This window comes from Microcebus murinus, chromosome 20, assembly GCF_040939455.1.
Source record: "Microcebus murinus isolate Inina chromosome 20, M.murinus_Inina_mat1.0, whole genome shotgun sequence".
Classification (NCBI taxonomy): domain Eukaryota; kingdom Metazoa; phylum Chordata; class Mammalia; order Primates; family Cheirogaleidae; genus Microcebus; species Microcebus murinus.
In genome coordinates, this window is record NC_134123.1 from 11,188,501 (window position 1) to 11,212,024 (window position 23,524).

Here is a 23,524-nt window from a genome sequence, read left to right on the forward strand (position 1 = left end):
CCCACGTTTTTAAAAAGGACAGAGGGTGCCTAAAAATGCTCTGTGGCGTGGAAGAAGGAGCCCAGCTGGCTGAGATGCTTTCCTGTCTGCTGTCACTGCTGGCTCTGGGCATCTAGCATGGCCAGCCACCTTGATTATGTGGCCTCTGAGCTTCACAAACTTGTGACATTATTGAAATCTTATGCCCAAAGCAGGGGTGACTAAGTTAGTTATTGTCAGACTAGAGCACTTGAGAATAAAAGGCAGTGGCTGCTGCGTCTACACCAGCACAGACCGCGTGGAGCAGACAAAGCAGGCAGGAAGTGCGGGTGGCCCATGAGTAGCCTGTGCTGCTGAGTGACTCAGAAACTGAACTGCCCTGTGATAGACATTTCAGAACCTTTATTCAGTCCACCTGCAGCTCCCTGAAGTTTACAATCCCCTACGACTGTGAGTCCCCAACAATTCTCCAAATCAGTTCTTCCATCTTTATTTTTGTACAAAAAGAAAAAGAAAAGAAACAAACAACATAGTCACTACCAACACATGACAACTTACCCGGCAAGGTCTCGATCCCCTCCCTCCTTCATGTCCCATGAGCCTAATCAACAGTGGCAAGGCAGCAGTCGGCATGGATGCCAGCTTTTCCCAAGGGGAGTGTTAGAAAGACGGGCTTGGGAAAGGAAGGAAACCTGGATGGGCCTTTCCTCATCGCGAAGTCACTTACACCCGATCTGCTTTAAGTAACTGGTCTGTCCGCCGTGCAGAGAAGACCGTGCTGTCAAAAATCATAACCCTCTTCCTACAAGTGACATGGCTCGGGGCAGGTGCGGGTCGGAGTTGCGTTGTAAGGAATTGGAATGGTTTCGGAGCCTGCAGAGCTCTTCTGGAACAAAGACTAAGGTGACACGTGTAGCTGGTTAGGCTTACACTACGGCAGGTTAGTGCAGTTAGTGCTGCCGAGAAGGGCTGGCCCCAGCCTCGGACGCTGAAGTCCTCTAAAAACAAGGCAGACAGTGGCCCCGGATCCCCCGTCACCTTCCACTGAATAAGGGGGCTGGGGACGAGGTCTCAGGCGTTGGCCTCTTGCCAGCCCGTGCGTGTGCCAACGTGGGCCTGTTTCCTTAGGAGCACGGTGAGAGCTGAGTCTGATGAGCGGAGGCGGGAAAGTATCATCCCTCCGGGCTGACTCCTCTCGGGGCTCCCCAGCCTCAGGCTTGCGGGGTGACCCTGCACTGTGACCCTGCGACAGCTTCAGCCCCAGGGTGGGCCACGGCGCAGGTGGTTTTAGGCATAGCCGCCGGCCATCTGGCTGGTGGCCGCGTTGCTGCCCACTCCTCGCCAGGCCTGGAAACTGAAGAAGGCGCTCACGCCGTAGGCAATCATCACCAGACACGCAAAGAACTGGAAGACAGGAGAGCAGAGCGCGGCCGAGTCAGTACGAGCCAGTATCGGGTACTGGGAGCAAGAGGGCGACAGTGACAAAAGCAGCAGGCCCAGACCGTGAACCCTGAGTAACAGCCCCTCAGTGAACCAGACGTTGACGCCTCACTCTTGGCCTTACACACTTGACAGCAGCCTGTCGTGGGAGGTGCCATCGTGACCTTCTAACGGGGAAATTAAAACCACACAGGCAAGTTGTGTCAGATTGTGAGAAGGGCAACCATAAGAGTGACCGAGGGGACACCTTGCTGGGATTCAGATTTAGAAAGACAACATTCAAAGGCCACCCTAGGAATTTTCTGGAACCAGTTCATACCGCCATACTCATACCTACAGCCATATTCAGAAGCTCCATGTCTCTGTCCCTGTGACTGAATGTGCTAATTTCAAAACCAGTCTCACCAGGAAGAGTAAGGAAACCCAACTGCTGGTCTAGACCCTGCCCTAGCCTGGTCTTAGCCATGACGAGCCTGTGACTCCGCGTCTACGTGCCAATGTTTCCTTGTCTGTCAAGAGGGATGGGTACTCCCTTCCTCTTCCTCACTGGGGGTCACAGGATCCTGGAGGAAAGGGGTGCAAGGCCTTGGGAGTGACGCGTGGCAGGTGTGGAGGGGACTGCGGCACCACTGGCCACTTGCCATGCGTCCGCAGTTGGGCTTCATGGGAGAGCCCGTGAATCTCCCAAAATGGTTTAAACCAAAATGTTTTTTGCATGTGCACTTGGCAAAGGCGGAGGGTCCCTAGTTTTTAACAGATTCTCCAAAGGCACCCTACATCAGCATGGCACAACTGATTTACGACAAAGCTTAACAGCTAACCTAAAACTTCCACTGTCCACCACCCGCTGTTCCCCAAGCATTTTGGTCCATCAGGGTTTTTCTGTGAATTATAGGAGCCCGAAAGCAGCCTGGCTCCCCTACGAGACCAGCTGAGAGTTCGGGTGAAAACTGCTCAGGAGGTGGCAGGTCCCTGGCCTCAGATGGAGGGAGCTGAGCGAGCTCCGGGCAGAAGCGCTGGTCGGGCCTGTGTCCCCTGCAGGCTGCGGGGCCCAGGGAGCATACTCACCGAGGCGGCCGCACGCTGGTTGTACTGTCGTGTGCCCTTCAGGGATGTCAGCTCAACTGCCGCAGAGCAGGTGATGAAGGCGGTGATGTAGAGGACGGTGGCGCCCACATTAAAGATCATTAACTGCAGGAGGTCAGGGTGGGGAGTGGGGGGAGAAAAGCCATAAGAGACGAGGAGACGGAGCCGGAACCTCCCGGCTCCCACTGGCACACCCCTTTAGTAGCCAGGGGGTGGGGACGCAGACACGTGGGGCTTTCCTCCCAAAAGGCAGCAGTCCCCCTTACCTAAGGCTGAGAGTGGGAGGGGAAATGATGGGACTGCCTATCGTGCTGGGGACAGGCCAGGGCCAAGTCCCATGAGGCCAAACCCATTCCCCACAGCAGAAGGCCAATCTGTGACCCGTCTCTCTGAACCAGCTAAAGAAACATGGGCTGCTCCAAGCGTGGCCCAGGGCCAGCCCAGGCCCTCCCAGCACGGCGGGGCCAGCTCCGTGGCTGCTCCCAGGGTGGGGTCTCACGTCCCTCTCTGCGTCTGGGGGAGGCATCTATGTCTACCTTTTGGCCACATCCTAAGCTCAAGGCCCCGAGCGAATGCCAGGGTGAGGACAGCAGGAGGACCCAGACAACCCTGGCTGGACACCTCGGCAGACTGGCAGGAAGGGGCCCTCGGATGGCCACCAGGCCCCGCTCCCCTGTTCCACACACTTGGGTCTGTTAGTCTTCAAACTGGCGGCCCTTAAACACTCAGTTTGCCCCATACGCTTTTTAGAAATTACCAACATTGGCCAGGCGCGGTGGCTCAAGCCTGTAATCCTAGCACTCAGGGAGGCCGAGACAGGAGGATCATTCAAGGTCAGGAGTTCAAGACCAGCCTGAGCAAAGGCAAGACCCCATCTCTACTGAAAACAGAAAAACGTAGCCAGGTGTGGTGGTGGGCACTTATGTAGTCCCAGATACTGAGGCAGAAGGATCGCCGGAACCCAGGAGTTTGAGGTTGCAGCACGCTGTGATGACACCACTGCACTCTACCCAGGGTGACAGAGCGAGACTCTGTCTAAATAAATAAATCTTCCCCGAGCCCAGCGACCCCTGCAAACACCGCCTGGCACCTGCCGGTGACGTGGAGATCTAACAAGCCCATTCTGTCTTGAGGATGACTCGCGTTTCCTCAGTTTAAAAAGTCATTGAATTGCAAACAATGACGCCTAGTCCCAGCCTTGCTTGTCTTACAATCATGTGCCTCTCTCGCCTCTCTGCTCACTGAAAGCCTCAGACCCCAGCTGCGGGGGTTTTCCGGGTCAGAGTAAAAAAAAAAACCCAGCAGCTTTCTGTGTCTGGCCGGGAACTTCCTGTGTCCGCTCTCAGCCCCGTGTCCTGGGACAAACCTGGGACCCAGCCTCTCGCCCGGTCACGGGGCCTCGCCCTGGCGGCAGCTGGGTGCCCGAGGGCCCGGGTGACTCCTGGCAGCTCACCCCCAGCTCCGGCCACGGAGGACAAGCCCACACAACACAGGCTCAAATCCCAACCACCTACAAGAAGGAAAAATGTCTTCGAGATTCCAAGTGGCCTCTTATGCATCCGCGGAGCAGCCCCTCACTTCTGCCTGCTGCCTGGGACAAGGTCAAGCCTGTGTCCTTCTTGGCTCATGGTAACCAGAAAAACCAGACCAGCTGTGGTCAGGGAGGACGCCAGCCACCCCACCCCCACCTTGCCACTTCTCATTAGGGACAGCCACTCTCAGGGTCAGCCTGAGCCACCCTCCTATGTCCCCACCCAGACTCACCACCAGCGGCCAGGGCACCATGTACAGCTTCATGTACAGCTGAAACAGGTAGATGACGAAGAAGATGATTGTCACCAGCCAGAGGAAGAGAGCGACGAACATCACCCAGCCGTAGGCGGGGTACAGGTGGTGCGGGGTGTCGGCGATCAGGGCCCACACCAGCAGCCCCAGCACCTGGGGGAGAGACAGGGCAGAGTCTGCCAGAGCCTTGGCCTCCTTTCTCCTTTGGTCAAGAAGTATTGATTTGGCCCCTGCTGTATACCCCTGTGCTGGGGCCCTGGCTTGGTAACTTATACTCCTCTTTCCACTCTCAGCTAGGATGTCAGGTGCTCCAGGACACCTTCCCGCTCCTCCAGTCTGTGTTCCAGAACATTCTTCCATGCTCACATGGCCTCCCAGGCTCCCACCACCTAAGACTGTCATTCTGTCTCCTTCCCCAGACCATGAGCTCTCTGAGGACGGGGCAACGGCCGTCTGTCACCACTGCCCCCTGCCCCCAACACCCAGTACAGGGCCTGGGCCCTGGCTGCTGAAAGGAAGATCAAGTCACTGTCACATCCTTGAGGGCTGGTCACAGCCCCAGAGGTGGGAAATCGATGGGTCCTCCTCCTACCTAGGCCCAGCAGAGACCGTCACAAGGGCCTGCGGGTGACCTCCCGCCTGCCGCCCTGCCCTCTGCCTCTCCTACCCCACATCTCTGACTCTTCCACTGCCCTGCTCTACAGATGTTACCATCTTACAGGTGACACCGGCCTCAAAGACGTCAAGGGACCTGTGCGTCACACCATTCCCACGTGGCAGGATGGGCCCTGGCATCCCAGCCGAGTGGAGCTACTTTAAGGACCCGTGAGTTTGTGTACAGCAATGAGCACAACACAAGTGTCTGCTTTTGCTTTTGTTTTTCCAGAAGAGGCCAAGTCGCGGCTGGACTGCACAAGCTTCGGCTGGTGTGGCCACAGGGAAGTCTACACAACAGGTCTGCTGACTTGACTGGCCTCGTGGGGCCCAGGGAGGGCCCACGTGGCACCTCTCACGTGACTGTCCTGGGCCTCTCTAGCCCTCCTGCCCTCTTCCTTGCTGGCTCCGTCCTCTAGAGTTTGGGGTCCTCCCTTCTCCACGAGGGCATTCCCTGGAACTCGTGGCCACTAAGGCGACAGCAGGATCTACCCTGGGGCTTTGGAGAAAGCCTCCATTTTTTATCAAGATGCACGGAGGCGTCTCTCTTTTCCCCCCCGGGCCAGCATCTAGGCACATGCCACCAGCTCAAGGACAAGTCAGTGGGATCGCAGAGAAACATCCAGGAACAAGACCCCCCCCCCCAGCTGGGCGCGGTGGCTCCTGCCTGTAATCCTAGCACTCTGGGAGGCCGAGGCGGGCGGATTGCTCGAGGTCAGGAGTTCCAAACCAGCCTGGGCAAGAGCGAGACCCCGTCTCTACTATAAATAGAAAGAAATTAGCTGAACAACTAAAAATAGAAAAAATTAGCCAGGCATGCTGGCACGTGCCTGTAGTCCCAGCTACTCGAGAGGCTGAGGCAGGAGGATTGCTTGAGCCAGGAGTTTAAAGTTGCTGTGAGCTAGGCTGACGCCACGGCACTCACTCTAGCCTGGGCAACAAAGCAAGACCCTGTCTCAAAAAAAAAAAAAAGACCCCCCCCCCTCTGCTGCTGGTCTTTGGAGACAAATCGTCCCCCTGGCCGCTCGAACCAGCTGCGGGGCTGCCCCAAGGACCCCTGCACCTGCCAGGCACCCCACCCTGCAGTGGCCCCCCAGGAACTGGAAGGGAAGTTTCTGCAGGGGTCCCCTATACTGCCCTGCGGCCAGGACAGGAACGGCCTGCAGCACCCTGACAGTCTCCTGCCTCCCCTTCCTGTCCCTGCCTGGAGGTCTGCCTTGGGAAGGGCGCGGCCCACTGGGGAGTGGCAGGTGGGACGCTGGGCTTGGGAGTCAGGGGCTGGGTGGGCGAGCACCTTCCCCTCTGGGGCCACACCAGGTGACGCGAGTGAAGCCCATGCCCTAGAACTCGGGCCCCACGAGGAGTTCCGTGCTTTGCCTATTGCTGGATCTGCAGTGCCTGGCACATGGCATGTGCTCCGTAAACACGTGCTCCGGCACGCATGATCCCGATTCTTCACGTGCGGGGTAGGGCCAGAAACCTGCCCTGCACAGTTGCCAGGGATGTCAACCTGTGACCTGCCCCGGGCCTTGCCTCCTCCTGCCTAAGGAAGGGGGGCTCAGGTCCACGGAAGGCGTCCTCCTCTCCAGGCCACCTTCCCAGGGGTCCCCGCCCCACACAGCACCCTGCCAGCCTCCGCTGCACACCTGTGCTCTCTGCCAACCCCGCCAGCAGGCTGCGTGAGGGCGGGGCAGGTGAGGACGTGGGGACAGTGGTGCAGGCATACGCCAAGCTGGGGGCAGAGCCCTCGACTGAGGGCCCAGGGCAGGTGTTTCAGGACAGATCCTGACGCCCGGACACAGACACGCCAGGGAGCCACGGGCTGGGTGCGGCCAGGGGCTGCAGGGGAACACACTCTGGGAGCCGCACGCCCGGCACCTACTCCAGGTGCGACCTGGGCACACCAAGGCCAATTCTATTTTCTCATTTAAAGCAAATTCCTTACGGGCCTCCACAGCCACCGTGTGGCCTGGTTCCAACTGTCCAAAAGGACGTTGGAAAATGCAGTGAACCGAAAACCGGAATTGGTCTGTTGTTGATTTTCGGTTCACTGCAACAGACCAATTCCGGTTTAGGCCAATGCACACCTGTCAATCATCTGTACTGTTACTCACAGCCTCGGTGGCAATAACCACCTGATGCCTCCCACTGTGCACCAGGCGTGAGTCACCAACCCCGCCTTCGCCAGACCCCAGAGGTCTGGACTATTCCTTATGCCCAGTTCCCAAACAGAGGCTCAGGGAGTGCCCGCGGTCACCGGGGGTAAAGGGCAGGGCAGGACTGGAACCCAAATCTGTCCCTCCCGGGAACCTACGACTGGTAGGTTACTCAGTGCGACTACGAGTTATTTAGTGATGTGTGAAAACAAGGGCCCATCAGCCGGCACCCGGGCTCTCCCCGCTGTCCCTGTCCCGCGCTCCAGCCCCGCCCCTGGCTTCCAGACCCACAAGCAGGGGTGGGAATTTCTAGCGTTCCGGTGCAGCTGCTGGCCCTGTGCCCGGGCGGCCTCGGCTTCTGCCCTGGAACGAGGAAGGTCCACTCCTCCTCCAGAACCAGACAGACTGGTTCCTCCCGGTCCCTGAGCCCCCAGCGACCCTGCTCAGGACAGGGCACCCTCCCGACCCCTTCACTGGTCTGGTGACCCTGCCGGAAGCTGCAGGGCACGCCACACCCTCCCAGGCAGCACCCAGGGGCCAGGGGACTCGTGCCTTACAGTGGGGCTACCCCTCCGTTCCGCTAGGGGGACGGCGGAGGCAGCTGGGGCAGAGGGTGACGCAGCAGGCCCTGACCCTGCCGCCTGCCCCCGGGGCTGTGTCCAGGCCCCTCTGCCCAGAAGGCTCGTCCCACAACCCAGACACCCTCTGCTCGCAGCTCAGCCCCTGTGCGTGCGTCTCTCTGGGCCCCGACGTCCAGCAAGCCTACTGAGAAGGGGGACAGGGGACAGCACCGTCACAGCTGCACTTTTAGATAAGGGGCCAAGAAAGATGTCACTGGCCAGGTGACGTGTGACCCCAGACCCAGGGAGGTGGGGGAGGGGATGGGAAGGAGCCGTGTGGTGTCTGGGAGCATCTGCCTTTCCCTCTGGGTCCCTCCTGCCTATGCGTCCCCCTGTCCCCATGGTTCTCGGTAGGCGTCTGCACGTACATCCCTGTGTCTCTCTTACACACACACACACACACACACACACACAGAGCCAAGCTTCATCCTCCCGCGAGGCCCTGCAACGCCTCCCTGGGCAGATGCTACAGATAAACAAAGAGAACTGTCTGGAACCCTCAAGGGTGCTTTTTTTTCTTTTCTGAAAAGCTGAAGAACTTGGATCAGGAACGTTTTCTTTATGTGCGAGGACCGCGGTGTCAAGCAGCACACACTCACAAGACCTTCGCACGCCCAAAACTTCTCAACAACTGGGCAACAGAGAGGTTTCTGCTAAAGCCACCCGCAGGACCAGAGAGGGCGGACTCGTCGCGAGTGCCCGACCCAGAGGCCAGCTCGGCCCTGCCCACGGTGACAGCCAGACGGGCCACTCCCCGCTGCGTGCCCCTCGGCGACTCTGGGGAGGTGTTTCCTCTCATCTTCTGTTTCGGGTTGGCATGTTTAAGTCCTGACCCTTGGTGCCCGCGAATGTGACATTATCTGGACACAGGGTCCCCGCCAACGCCCTCAAGATGAGGTTGTGCTGGAGTGGGGTGGGCTCCTCATCCAACCAATGGTGTCCTTGTAAGAGAAAACGGGGACACAGAGACCACACAGGGAGAACATCCCTGGGGAGGCAGAGCCCGGGGCGCCCACCACCCGCTCGGAGAGCGGCAGGGGACAGGTTCTCCCTCGGGACCATCCAACCTGCCAGCACCTGGATTTCAGACTTCTGGCCTCCAGAGCCTCGAGACAGTACATTCCTGTCACTTTAAGCCACCCGGTTTGTGGTACTTAGCTACCGCAGCCCTGGGACAAAAATACATCTTTCTCAGCTACCCTTTGAATCTGGGTGTCAAGATCTTATTTAGCTGTGTGTGTTGGCGCCAGGCCTGATGGAAGGTCAGCCTGTCAGCTCCTTGGGTTCAAGCTCAGGCCCTGCCAACTTACTAGCTGTGTGACCTCAGGCACGTTGCTTAACCTCTCTGTGCCTCAGGGTCTTCATCTCCATAAAGTGCCTACCGGCCAGGCGCACTTGCTCACGAGCCTATAATCCTAGCATTCTGTGAGACAGAGGCAGGAGGATCGCTCAAGGTCTGGAGTTCGAAACCAGCCTGAGCAAGAGCGAGACCCCAGTCTCTATTAAAAATAGAAATTAATTGGCCAACTAAAAATATGTAGAAAAACTTAGCCGGGCATGGTGGCGCATGCCTGTAGTCCCAGCTACTCAGGAGGCTGAGGCAGGAGGATCGCTTGAGCCCAGGAGTTTGAGGTTGCTGTGAGCTAGGCTGACGCCATGGCACTCACTCTAGCCTGGGCGACAAAGCAAGACTCTGTCTCAAAAAAAGAAAAAGAATGTGGGTTTTCCAGCCAGCTCGCTGCGGTAGTGGTGGTGCATGCAGCTCCTTAAGGGTGTGCGGCCTCAGTGACAGAATGATGTGTCCAAACCCAGGTAGCAGGCACGGGCCGGCCCTAGGAGCCTGCGGAGCCCCGCTCTCCCGGCGCCTCCCAGGCCAGGGTTGTCGGCAGCCCCTTCACCCCTGAGACCCCAGCCTGCCCGAGGGAGCAGGGAGGCTCAGCCCACTGTTCCCTGCCGTCCCCGCAGTGAGAGGCCAGGCCGCCCTCTCCCCGGGGCTGGGGAGGAATTCCGCCACCCCCCAGCACTGCCACCTCCTCTCCCCCGACACGGTCACCCAGCTCTGCTTTCAGTCCTCCTCTCTTCCTGGGCGGGTCAGAGCTCTGTAGACACGCTGTGTGGCCTTGGGAGAGTCACCTGCCCTTTCTGGTCTGTCTCCTCACCCGACACGTGAAGGAGGTGGGGAGTGGGGACGCCTATCCTGTCGCCTCAGGACGTGCTGTGCGGGTGAAATGCCGAGAAAGAAAAGGTTACAAGCCCCAGCAGGTCGTGAGGGCTGTTGGACAGTCGGGGCTTGCAGGGGACAAATCTGGGAGGAGGGAGCCGTGCGGAGGGCAAGCACCTCAGAGCCCGTAGGGTGACACGAAGGTCACAGCCAGCCACAGAAAGGACCCGCTGGGGCGGGTGGGGTCTCTGGAGCAGGACAGCCACCGCCGGTGCAGGTGGGGACACAGGCCTGGGGTGGCCAGAGCTGCTAATGTTTCAGGAGACACTAAAAGTCTGGATTTGTGTGTGGAAATCTTCAGCTTTTAGGCTCGGGCGACCAAGCCACATGTTTTATGGACAATGTGAGGGCGGCCCAACCACTGCGCCCAGGAGGCCAGGACAGGGCCTTAACGCGAACGCGTCCCGGGGTCCCCTCACTAGGACACCTCTGGGCAGCCTGGGGACACTCAGAACTTGCCAGCCCAGCCCCCACCCCGCCCTGGCCCTTCTCCCTGCAGTGAAAGGGACTTTATGGGGACAAAAAGCCACCCATTGTGTCACAGGAGACAAAGGGGCAGGGGACAGAGGCTCCAGGCGCCTGGGCTGGCCAGGCCACCCCCGCCCTGTGTGAGCGGGAGGGCTTCGAGGAAGGCACCTTGGAATCCCCGAGCCCACATCCCGCGAGCGCTCGGGGACCCTGCAGTCGTCACACCCCGGCTCCCCAGGAAGGTGAGGGCAGACTCGGAACCCAGCCCCAAACCGACCAATCTCGGACGGTATTTAGCAGCTCTAGCCGCCCCTGCCCCTGTTATCAGAAACACCGGCAGAGTGAGTCAAAGAACGGAGTCGTTAGGTCACGGGACAGACCCTCCCCAGGGCCTGCTCTGTGCCAGGCGCCGTTCTAGGCCCTGGGAATGGGGGGTGCGAGGGGGGTCCCCCCCGCACCCAGCCCCCAGCTCGGGCCCTGCTTCTCAGGGCCAGGGCATGAAGGTGACACTGGGCCACCGCCAAGTCTTCCCAAGCGCAGCCTTCAGCGCGTCCCCCCCATTCCCCCCCATTCCCGAGCCCCGAGCCCCAGTCCCAGAGCAGAGTGTTTCAGTCCCAGAGGTGGGAGAGGTTTCCGCAGCCTGCCCCAGTGGCCTGCCGCCCCCACCCCCTGGCAAGGGGCCCCACCCCCACTGCCACCTCTTTGTCACTTTGACATCTCCCCTGAGGGTTTAGAAAAACCTTCCCAGCATGAACTCAAACTCCTTCCTGCTTAATCCCACCCCAGGTCCCATGCTGTCCTCTGGGCCAGACCAAGCAGGTCCCTCCACAGGCAGCCAGCTGAGTGAAGGCGGGTGGGGACCCCTAACGTCACACCCTGAGGCCCTCTCTGGCCAGGGCAAGCAGCGGTGGGGTCCCAGACACTCAGAGCTCATCTGCCCAGCTCCTTCCCTCGGGGTTTCCCAGGCCTCCCCCACAAAGCCCGCCTGGGCCTGTCCAGGAAGGCCTGACCCCCTTGTGGAGCCCCAGGTGGAGTCCTGGCCTTCGTCTGGCTCCACCCCTGCCCCTCTCCCACCCCCACCCCACCCCCGCCAGGACTTCACTCCCAGCGGCTTCCTTCCTCTGGGCCCAACTCTGTCAAGGGGAGCACTTGGCCCATGTCACAGATGAGGGAAACTGAGGCTCTTGGAAGCTCTGGACCTGGGCCAAGGTCTTACATGGTAATAGATGGGACCTGGACAATTCTGCGGCCCGGACTCTCCTGCTTCTGTCACCAATTCCCAGGACGCTCCCCTGGAGACTACTTGGTTTGAAGGAAGCATCAGGCCAGAGCAGAGAGGGGCAGGGCGGAGCTCGAACCCAGGGCCGCCGGGATAACAGGAGGCCCGTGTTCCCAGCATGCCAAGCGAGGGGGCTGCCACCTCGGGCATGTCCCGACACATGGGCCTGGCCTCTGCCTGCTGGGGAATGGAGGTGGGGACGGGCTGAGGGGACGGTCTTCCTCGCTGCCTAGCCCTCCTTCCTGAGACGCTGGTTCTAATCCCGCCCCGGCCCCATGTGCTGGGTGACTTGAGCAAGCCTCGGGCACTCGACTTCAAGGAGGGGCCGGTGCCCCATCCTGCTACCCTCACACAGGCCACCGTCCCCAGCCCCAGATTAAAGCTGAACATCCCAGAACAGGCCCAGGTCTGCTGCCCAGCAGCTCGTACCCCGGGCCCTGTGTGACCTTCAGCCCTGGCCTCCCTGTGAGGCCCTGAGGTGTCACCTGGCCTCTCCTCCTTGGGCAAACAGGAGGGGACAGCTCAGCCCTCAGCAAAGGGCCTGGCCCCGGTTCTGTCAGAATCAGGGCTGGGGTCACAGAGCTGCCGAGAGAAACAATCCCACCACCGCCACCACCCTGGTTCCCAGTCACCATGGAGACCAGGCTGACCACCCAGCCCGGGCCCCCCCCAACCTATGAGTGGGAAACTGGGGTCCTCATCCTCACTGAATTCTGCCACAAGCAACTCCCCAGCTGACAAGGAGTGGCCAACACCCAGCCCTGCCAGGACGACAGAAACAGCAACAGCCTCGGAGACTTTACCCCCATCGTCTCTGAGACGGATCTCCTCTTCCCACCTAGGGATGGTTGGGAAAATCACCCAAGGTCACTCTGCCAGTAACACAGAACTCAGGGCTAGTGCTCACTGCTGTGTGATCCTGGGAAAGTATCTTTCCCTCTCTGGGCCCGGCATTCAAACACCACCTTCACAGCTTCTGCCATATCCACAAACTACCTGTACTACTATTTTTTTTTTTTGAGACAGAGTCTTGGTTTGTTTCCCAGGCTAGAGTGAGTGCCGTGGTGTCAGCCTAGCTCACAGCAACCTCAAACTGCTGGGCTCAAGCGATCCTCCTGCCTCAGCCTCCCGAGTAGCTAGGACTACAGGCATGCACCACCATGCCCGGCTAATTTTTTCTATATATATATTAGTTGGCCAATTAATTTCTTTCTATTTATAGTAGAGACGGGGTCTCGCTCTTGCTCAGGCTGGTTTTGAACTCCTGACCTCGAGCAATCCACCTGCCTTGGCCTCCCAGAGTGTTGGGATTACAGGCGTGAGCCACCGCGCCCCACCTGTACTACTTTTTTACTCCATATTTTCATTTACTTGAAAGCTATTTAATGTCATTTTATTTTTGAAATATGTAATACATATGACATGGTAGGTAACCAAATAGCATATTTAATAAGCAATTGTCTCCCTCTTTCCCTGATACTCAATTTCTTCTCCAGGGGCAACCAAGAGTGGTTTTTTGCTAATGTGTCTCTCCAGAGACTTCTATCAGACACACACACATATTTTAGATCAACATGTCTTGTATCTGTGTGTATTTCTTCTACACAAATGACAACATTCTGCAAAGTTTTTCTTTTTCTTTTTGAGACAGAGTCTCACTTTGTTGCCCAGGCTAGAGTGAGTATCGAGGCGTCAGCCTGGCTCACAGCAACCTCAATCTCCTGGGCTCAAGCAATCCTGCTGCCTCAGCCTCCTGAGTAGCTGGGACTACAGGCATGCGCCACCATGCCTGGCTGATTTTTATATATATATATTAGTTGGCCAATTAATTTCTTTCTATTTTTATGGTAGAGACGGGGTCTCACTCAGGCTGGTTTTGAACTTCTGACCTTGAGCAATCCTCCCGCCTCGGCCTCCCAGAGTGCTAGGATTACAGGCATGAGCCACCACGCCCGGCCTTGATGTGAGATTTTCTAAGTCCTACAGAGGAGAACTTCTTTATTACCTTGGAGTGGGAAGAGCCTAACTATGATTCAATTTCCAGAAACCAGAAAGCAAAAGGGAAAAAGAAATTCAGCAACATAAAGTAAAACAAAATTCTGCATGGCATAAAAACACTATGAGCAAAGTCAAATTAAAAAGAAAATTAGAGAAAAAATATTTGCAGATTTTCTAGAGCTCCTAGCAATTGATGAGACCAAGAGCAACGATTAGTAGAACAGGCAAAGAAGACAGACAAGGAAATACACAAATGACTCCTAAGCATGTTTAAAAGGTCCACCTCAATCATTTAAGAGAAATGACAATAATACTACATGGACCTATCATTTAGGCCTATCAGATTGGAGCACATCCAGAAGTGTGTTAAGTGGCCATGTTGGCGGGGAGAAGGGTGTGGGGACAGGCACCTGCCAGGGACGGATGGGGACAGCCTCTCTGGAGGGCATTTGGCAACCTCTGTCAAAATCTCCACAGCACACACCCTCCCACCCAGCAGCTCCACTCTGGAAGTGTATCGGGCAGATGCGCTCAGTGGCACGTGTGACATCATCCCTTGCAGCAGGGGCTGTGACAGCAAAAGAATGGGAAGCCCAGTGTGTCTGTCAACAAAGGGACTGACCACACAAATCACACCACAGCTGCACGTGGACACAGAAGCCATAGAAAGGGAAGCTATCGTGCTCCACACACTGGAACTAAAACACGCCCCCAAGATACATTGTTTTTTCTTTTTTTTGATACAAGAGTCTCACTCTGGTGCCCGGGCTAGAGTGTCATGATGTCAGCCTAGCTCACAGCAACCTCAGACTCCTGGGCTCAAGCAATCCTCCTGCCTCAGCCTCCCGAGTAGCTGGGACTACAGGCATGCGCCACCATGGCCCCCTAAATTTTTCTATGTATATTTTTAGTTGTCCAGCTAATTTCTTTCTATTTTTTTAGTAGAGATGAGGTCTTGTTCTTGCTGAGGCTGGTCTCGAACTCCTGAGCTCAAACAATCCTCCCGCCTTGGCCTCCCAGAGTGCTAGGATTACAGGTGTGAGCCACCTCACCCGGCTAAAGCTACATTTTTTTAAGTGAAAAAGGAAAGGTACAAAAGGATGTGGCCAGACTACAGCTCTTGGGTAAGATGGGGACCGGAAAGAATCTATAGCCACGTTTGCATGGATCTTCTTACAGAAAGTCTTAAAATTATATATAGGAAAGTGGGCATAAAGGAGTCAATCCTAACCAAAAGGAGACAGATTTTTCACTGTACTCTTTCCCACTCTATTTTATTCTTGAGAACTGTAAATATATTATCTATTAAAGAAATTAAGTGGGCCAGGCACGGTGGCTCACGCCTGTAATCCTAGCACTCTGGGAGGCCAAGGCGGAGGATCCCATGAGCTCGGGAGTTCGAGACCAGCCTGAGCAAGAGCAAGAACCCATCTCTACTAAAAAAAATAGAAAGAAATTAGCTGGACAACTAAAAGTGTACATAGAAAAAATCAGCCAGGCAGGGTGGTGCATGCCTATAGTCCCAGCTACTCAGGAAGCTGAGGCAGGAGGATCGCTTGAGCCCAGGAGTTTGAGGTTGCTGTGAGCTGGGCTGATGCCACAGCACTCTAGCCAGGGCGGGGCACCAGAGCGAGACTCTGTCTCAAGAAAAAAAAAATTAAGTGGATAAATGTATGAAAAAAATAAAGATCTACACAGTGCACTGGGCGTTGGTATAGAACATCCCTAGGTGTGTTGCCCAGGGGGAAAAGCGTGGCCTGGCACCAGCATGGAGTGCTCCCATCTGAAGCTTTTTAAGCTAGGGTAGGGGTGAGGTGGAGAAATATGCACAGACTCACCCTGGAATGATGCGCACGCCACGGTGATTGCCCGGGGCCAGGGCAGACGGGGTTGGTCAGGGATGAGAGACTACATTCTCATGATCACCCTCTGTGCCATTTGAATGTTTTGCGCCGTGCCTATATGATTTTTTCAAAGAACAAAACACCAATAGAGGCCGGGGGCGGTGGCCCACACCTGTAATCCTTAGCACTCTGGGAGGCTGAGTCGGGCGGATCGCTCAAGGTCTGGAGTTTGAAACCAGCCTGAGCAAGAGTGAGACCCCGTCTCTACCATAAATAGAAAGAAATTGGTCAACTAATATATATAGAAAAAAATAGCTGGGCATGGTGGCACATGCCTATAGTGCCAGCTACCCGGGAGGCTGAGGCAGCAGGATTGCTTGAGCCCAGGAGTTTGAGGTTGCTGTGAGCTAGGCTGACACTACGGCACTCACTCTAGCCTGGACAACAAAGCGAGAATCTGTCTCAAAAAAAAAAAAAAAAAAAAAAAAAAAACCCACGAATAAAGAAACAGCTAAATGAGCTGGGGCTGCAGGGACACTATGGACTCCTCTATGACAGTTAATAAGGAGGGAGACCAGTCTCGGAGATCTCAGATGCTTCCAGGGGCAACTTGCTGAATGAACAAAAGACACAGAATCAAACCATGAATGTTTCCAAAAATGCACAGAGAAAGGACTAGGAACACCCCAAAATAGTTGTTCCCATAGGGTGGGGGGTGGGTGATCCAAAGACAACTTTAGTCTTATCTATAGAGGTTTTTATTTTGCAGGGAGAATGTATTCATATATTCACTATGCAATTAAAATTTATTTAAAAAATATTTTTTAAGAGACAGGGTCTCACTCTGTCACCCAGACTGGAGTGCAGTGGCACAATGATAGCTCACTGAAACCTCAAACTCCTGGAATGGAGCAATCCTCCCTTGGCCTCCCAAGTAGCAGGGAGTATAGGTATGCTTATTAATTTTTTGTAGACAGGGTTTTGCTATGCTGCCCAGGCTGGTCTTGAACTCCTGCCTCCAGTGCTCCTCCCACCTTGACCTCCCAAAGTGCTGGGATTACAGGCATGGGCCCCATGCCAGACCATGATTATAAATTAATTTCCAAACACTCAATGCCCTCCCCACTGCAATACGTGGGAAGCGTGGAGGGAACTGGCCACACAAGGCATGCCTTGCTCTGCGCAGGGCATGGGTGGGAGGAAGATGGCAAGCATGAGGGCCTGGAATGCCAGACCACAGACACGGAACCACCCACAAACGCCAGTGCTGCAATCCCAACCCGTCCTCATGCGCCTTGGACTCCAGCAATTTCGTCTAGGCAGCCCCTTCCTGGAGGCTGGAGGTGACTTTCAGGCCTTGCCCTGCCCTCCACCTGGAGAGGAGTGGGCCTGCCTGCTGGGGCCGGAGACAGAACCTGGATCACCGTAAGGAAGAACTTTCTAATTCTCTCAAGTGCCCAAGGATAGAACGGGCAGCCTGAAGAGGCACTGAGCTCCCTGTCGCTAGAAGTATGCAAGTTCATGTTAAAGATGCAGCTGAGGGCTCTCTCAAGCTTGCAGAAGAGCCCTTGGCTCCTGTGATCCCGTGAATCCTAAATGCCTTCATTCCAACATGCACTATGCTAAGCCTTTGCAGGCATCACCTTCCTCGTTTCTCATCATCCCACCTGCATCCTGTTTCAGACAAGGAACTGAGGCTCAGCGCATTACGGAACTTCCCCAAGACCGTGCAGCCTGAAAGGGGCAGAGCCGGGATTGGAACCCAAGGCTCTCCACTTCCAGGCCTGTGCACCCATGCACACCCTCAGCACCACCCATGGATCACTGTGATCTAATGGCCTGTGAGGTTTTTGATCTCTGTTTATTCACCTGCAAAGTGGGGATTGTGTGGCCACCCCCATCCCAGGAGGCAAGGCAAGAAGGACAGAAGGGGCCAACTGCATGCCACAGGGCGTTCACACAGCTTCCGTGTCCTGGGCTCCAGGATGCCCTTGGACCGCAAGCCTTCATACAAGCTGTGGGCTGCCCGGAGGCTCCTCCTTGCTGCTCTCTCCCCTGTAGCTAGGCCCATCAGAGCCCCCCACCCAGTGGTCCTGGCCCCTACAAGTCTCCATTCCTAAAGGGAGACCCATTCCCCTCCTCCTTCCCCTCCAAAGCACTGGAGGAAAACCCCTCCCCCACCCTTCCAAAAAACATCTGGAGGCATAGCTAGGATTTCCAGATCCAAATGCAAATCCTGACTCAACACTCTACCCTGTGTGACCTTGGACAAGTTCTTCCCCTTCTCTGAGCCGGTTCCTCATCAGTAAACACAGATAAGATCATCCTTGTCCCCAGGGCTTAGAGAAGATTAAAAAAAAATAAGAGAGAGATGGGCACTTAACAGCATGCACTTGATACTTATTCTAAAAAGGCACCAGATCCACCATAAGCAGATAAACTTTCACATTCCTACACCCCAGCCCTGTGGTCCCCATGCGCCCAGGCCCAGTACCAGTCCTTGGCCTGTTAGGAAATGGGCCTCCCCCAGCTCTGCACCCCACCCCCACACCCCCCCACCCCCGGTCTGTGGGAAAACTGTCTTCCATGAAACCATTCCCTGGTACGAAAAAAGGGTGGGGACCCACTGTTTAGCCACACAAAGATCCGCAGCATCACAAGGCCTTTTTTTTTTTTTTACAAAAAGAATTGTCTCTAGATCAAACTGATCAAACTTGCCTGCCTCCTTTTTTAAGAGGCTGTCTATATAAATTCATATTTCCCTTTTTGCCTAGGCTGCCAGGAAGTTCAACGAAGAATCAACAGCCTTCAATTTGCTATAAGTCAATTCCCCACTGTGCAGCACCAGCTCTTAAAAATAATACTTTTAACTCTTTTGTCTTTGGCTTCCTATCATATTCCCTCTAGTGCTCTTTCTGGAACTAGATGGCATGAGGGGTGTGACAAATCAGCGAACACCAACAGACGCGTGTGAAGAATACTGAGGCTGGCTCTTCAGGACGTGTTGTGATACTGGATGAAGAACGCGTCCTCTTAAGGAGCTGGGGGTCTTTCTACTCGCCTCCCCTTCCTGCCACACCAAGAGCAGTCACCATATTCTGGGAAATAGGGGGTTTGATGGGGAATTAGCGTCCATCTTCTCATTACCGCCTCCTCCATGCAGCCTTCCCTGATCCCTGCAGGGAAGCAGGTACTTGGGGCAACTGACCACGAGCTCTGGCGAGCAGGCACTGGGCCTGGCGTCTCCATCACCCACTCCACGGTGCCAGAGCCTGGGCAGGAGGCAGAGAGTGGAATTAAGACCATGGGCCAGAAAACTCACTTCTTTGGAGGAGGGCAAAGAACTGACCTCTGAGCCTCAGTTTCCTCACCTGTAAAATGGGCCAGAAAAGATACAAAGCCCTTGGCGAAGGGCCTGGTGCTTGCCCGGCAGATGGGAGCCAGCACGGCTTTTCAGCAGACAGTGGTGCCTGGGGGGCGAACCCCCACGTCAGACCTAGTGGATGGTCCTACCAGAGAAACAGCTTCTCCAGCGAGCAGATCGCTGAAGGCATGAGAAGGTGTGGGGGTCTCCAGAACCCCGACGAGAGGCCCTCGTCCCACCAACCAAACACACTGCAGGAAAGGGGCCAAGGGCGCCCATGCCCCACACCTAGTCCCCGAGAGCCTGCAGCCCACGTGCTAAGCACCACCATGCCACTCCTGGCCAGTGCTAGCTTCTGCCCAGGCCTCAGTGTCCGCATCTGTGAGATGGGCCCCAGATGCTCAGGGCTGCACTGGGCTGCTGGGCCCATGGGGGACCCCGCATCAGGAACATAAGCCTCCTCCAGCGGTCGGGTCCCTGCAGTCCACCGCAGGGCCCTGCCCGCTCTAATTCCAACTCCGTTCATCCCCGGTATAGTGATCCTCCATTGCTCTGGTCCTGCCCGCCACGGGTGGCCCTCAGGATTCACCCTGCTGTGCCAGTCATCCTCTGCTGTTCTAAAAGCTCCTAAGGCCACCAACAGAACCAAGTCCCTGTCGCTGGCAGAGGTATGCAAGGCCCTGGGCTTCTGGCTGCGCCAGAAACAAGCGCTTCACCTCCAGCTTCACCAGCCTGTCCGCTAGCTACCTCCGAACCTGCCTTCGTCCGGCCACCAGGTCTGGGCTCACACTGCGCCCCCGCTTTGGAACACCCTTTCCCTGCCCCTGCCTCAGATTTCAGTGAAGCCCCAGCTCAAAGCCACCTCTTCCATGAAGCCTTCCTGGTCAGGGCACTGGTCTTCCTCTCTGCCGGTGGACACCCCTTCTCACAAGCTGCCTGGGCCTGGGCACCCGGAAGCTGCTCAGGGCTGTGCCCCTCACGACCAGCACGGAGCCCAGCACCCCTGCAGCCCCGGGCCAGTGGCTCTGCCTGTCTGCAGATTTAAATGAGCCCAGAACCCACCCTCTACGTGCCCCCTGCCCCCAAGATAGAATCTCCCTCTACAAAACAAACAAACTCTGGGAGGAATTAAAAATGTAGATTTCTGGCCTCACTTCCCGAGATTCCAATTCCAAATCCGCATTTGCCCCTGGGGCTGGGGTCCAGGAATCTGCATTCTGCAGGAGATTCAGAGGCGGGTGGGGGAGGGCGCCCACAAAGGGAGATCTGAGAAATCCGGAAATGGAGACGGCAGGGACGCAGGTGGAGGTGGGCGAAGGGAGACCCGATCTCAGCCCAGGGTTCGGCCTGGTGTGACCACCTGCTTTCCTCCCCGGCCTGGCAGCCTCGCCAGCACCCCGCAGTAGGGGACGGCGGGCTCTGGCCACTCGCTGGATCGCGAAGGGAAATGGACCCTGACCCCTGTCCAGTTCCACCCTAGTGACCTGGAAACGGTCCTCTGCGGGCGGGGACGCCTCCCGCGGGACCGCAGGAGCAGATGCCCAGCGTCCAGCCCCTCGGCGGAGGGCACAAGGGGAAGACAGCGAATGCCCGGGCCCGTGACCGTGACCGGCGCGGGGCGGGCGCCTTCCCATCGGTCCGCCTCAACTGGGGCTGCACAGGGGCCCGGGAGGGGTAGGAACTTTGCCTCCCCTTCCTCAGTAATCCCTTCCCCCGGCGCAGGGCGCCGCATCGCGGCCCCGTGGGGCAGGCCAAACCGGCTGGAACCCGGCGGGCCACCCAGAGGCAGCCAGAAGAGCCCGGCTCGGGCGCAGGAGCCGCGCCGGAGTGCACGCGCCGGGCGGGCGGGCGGATGTGCCCTCTCGATTAGACAGACGGGCGCGGCCACGCGGAGCCGCTGGGGGCTGGGCAGAGGTGGCCGAGAGCGGACTTTGCCCCGGAGTGGGTTCCCTGGAGGGCTGGGGGCACAGTACCGGCGGAGAGGGGCAGGGAGGGGGAGAAGGAGGGGATGATGGAGTTGTGCGCAGTGACCGTGGCTCACGCGGGCGCTTTTGTGGCCGTTGGTGACCACCTCGGAGGGCTGGCGATGGGGCGTGGGAGAGTGGGCACTCTGCAGCGGGTGCGCGCGCGGGCTCGCAAGGACGGCGCTGAGGGGTTGCGGGGCGCGCCCGGGGTAGGCCGGGCGCGTCGGGGCGCCTCTGCGCCTCGGTACGGAGAGTTTGGGCCGCGAAGAACCGACGCAGCCCCCGGGGTCCCCCAGCCCTCCGGGCGCGCCGGGAGCCCCCCCCCAGCCCCCGGGCGCGGCTCACCAGCTGCAGCAGCATGAGCGCGCCGAGGCTGGAGCGCACGAAGCCCAGGTCCGGGCGCAGCGCCGAGACGGAGGCGCCGGCGCCCTGCGCGGGGCTGCTGGTCCGCGTGCTCACTTTGGACGGGAACTCGGCCATGGCGCCTCGGCTCGCCTCCCGCCGTCGCTCCGGCCGCCGTCGCCGCCCCTGCAGCGGAGGGTGCCGGCTCCCGCGCCGCCGTCCCCGGGGCTCCCGCTGCGGCTGCGGGCGCTGCGCCGGGCGTCGGGGCGGGGAGCCAGGGCCGCCAGGTGCGCCCCGAGCCCGCCCCGCCCCGCCCCGCGCGGCCCGCCCCCTTAACCCTTCGCTCGCCGGGCGGGCCGCCGCCACCGCCCCTTCGCGGCCCGGGCCGCTTCTCGCCCCGCAAGACTGAAACCCGGGTCGGCGGGGTGGCTCCGCCAGCACCGGCCTAGACGGGCGCGCGGGTCACCCCGGACAGCGCCTGCTGGGGTTCCCCCGCGCTCCCGGCGCCCAGCCTCCGCGCCTCGGGGTAAGTGGCGGCGGCCCGCCGAGAGGCCCCTCTCCCAGATGGTGCCCTGGCCGAGCCCCGCGCCTCTCTGGGCGTCCCTCCGTGAAGCGGGATCGCAGCCCCGCGCGCCGACGCCGGCCGAGTCCCGGGACACCCGGCGCGCAGGAGGGGATGGTCTGCGTGAACGGTGGGCGCGCGGGAGCGCTGGGGTCGGGGCCTTTTGTGACTGCAGATGCAGGTCTCGCTTCTGAGCACACTGCACACAACTTCGAAGGTAGCTGAGCTTCAGGGCCCTTGTCTGTCATAGATAGGAAGGGACATCGGAGCTGTCGCGGGGAAGGCACGGAACACTGCGTGCAAAGAGGCTGGCTGGCACGCGGTGAGGGAGGACGGTCGCCCGGAAGGTGGAGGTGATGTCAAGGTTACAATTTCATTGCTCCGGGCGGGGCAAAGGCAATATATGTCACCTAAATATTTATACCCCCGAAATATGCTGAGATTAAAAAAATAAAAATAAAACAATTTCATTGCTCCCCATGCACCCTAAAACCCTCGTGCGCGCACACACCTTGAGGCATAGACGTTTGTACACATAGTTCATTCATTCATTCATCAACCAGTGTTTGCCAAGCACCTACTACATGTCAGGCCCAACTAGACAGGGTGGCCCGGCAGGGTGGCTCACGCCTGTAACCCTAGCACTCTGGGAGGCCGAGGCTGGTGGATTGCTGGAGGTCAGGAGTTCGAAACCAACCTGAGCAAGAGCCAGACCCCGTCTCTACTATAAATAGAAAGAAATTAATTGGCCAACTAATATATATAGAAAAAATTAGCAGGGAATGGTGGCGCATGCCTGTAGTCCCAGCTACTCAGCAGGGCTAGACAGGGCTTTCTTTTTTTTTTTTTTTTTGAGACAGAGTCTCACTTTGCTGCCCAGGCTAGAGTGAGTACCATGGCATCAGCCTAGTTCACAGCAACCTCAAACTCCTGGGCTCAAAAGCAGTCCTCCTGCCTCAGCCTCCCGAGTAGCTGGGACTACAGGCACGTGCCACCATGCCCGGCTAATTTTTTCTATTTTTAGTTGTTCGGCTAATTTCTTTCTATCTATAGTAGAGATGGGATCTCGCTCTTGCTCAGGTGGTTTCCAACTCCTGACTTTGAGCAATCTGCCCGCCTGGCCTCCCAGAGTGCTAGGATTACAGGCCTAAGCAACTGGCGCCTGGCCTTAGACAGGACTTTCTTGAATTCCACTCTCTCTTTTCTTAAATTAATATGTTATCATTGTACATATTTACGGGGTGTGGTGTGATTGTTTTTTTATTTTGGTTTTTTTTTGAGACAGAATCTCACTTTGTTGCCCAGGCTAGAGTGAGTGCTGTGGCGTCAGCCTAGCTCATAGCAACCTCAAACTCCTGGGCTCAAGCAATCCTCCTGCCTCAGCCTCCCGAGTAGCTGGGACTACAGACACGCGCCACCATGCCCGGCTAATTTTTTCTATATATTTTTAGTTGGCCAATTAATTTCTTTCTATTTATAGTAGAGACAGGGTCTCACTCTTGCTCAGGCTGGTTTTGAACTCATGACCTCAAGCAATCCGCCCGCCTCGGCCTCCCAGAGTGCTAGGATTACAGGCGTGAGCCACTGCGCCCGGCCTAGTGTGATGTTTTGACACATGTGTACATAGTGTAATAATCAGATCGAGGTATTTAGCATATCTATCACCTCATTTATCATTTCTTTGCGGTGAGAACATTCAAAATTTTCTCGGTACACGGCCGGCCAGCGAGGTGGCCCACGCCTGTAATCCTAGCTGTCTGGG

The 23,524-nt window shown here is 57.3% G+C and overlaps 1 protein-coding gene across 1 annotated transcript; it reads right to left on the bottom strand.

The window, feature by feature from the left end:
• Nucleotides 1–366: 366 nt before the first annotated feature.
• Nucleotides 367–21,457, bottom strand: PLLP (plasmolipin). The gene is made up of 4 exons (XM_012751433.2): nt 21,204–21,457; nt 4,270–4,443; nt 2,488–2,610; nt 367–1,383 (listed from the first exon to the last, which is right to left on the bottom strand). Exons 1-4 carry the CDS (start codon nt 21,336–21,338, stop codon nt 1,267–1,269), a joined length of 549 nt encoding a protein of 182 aa, XP_012606887.1. The 5' UTR covers nt 21,339–21,457; the 3' UTR covers nt 367–1,266.
• Nucleotides 21,458–23,524: the final 2,067 nt, after the last annotated feature.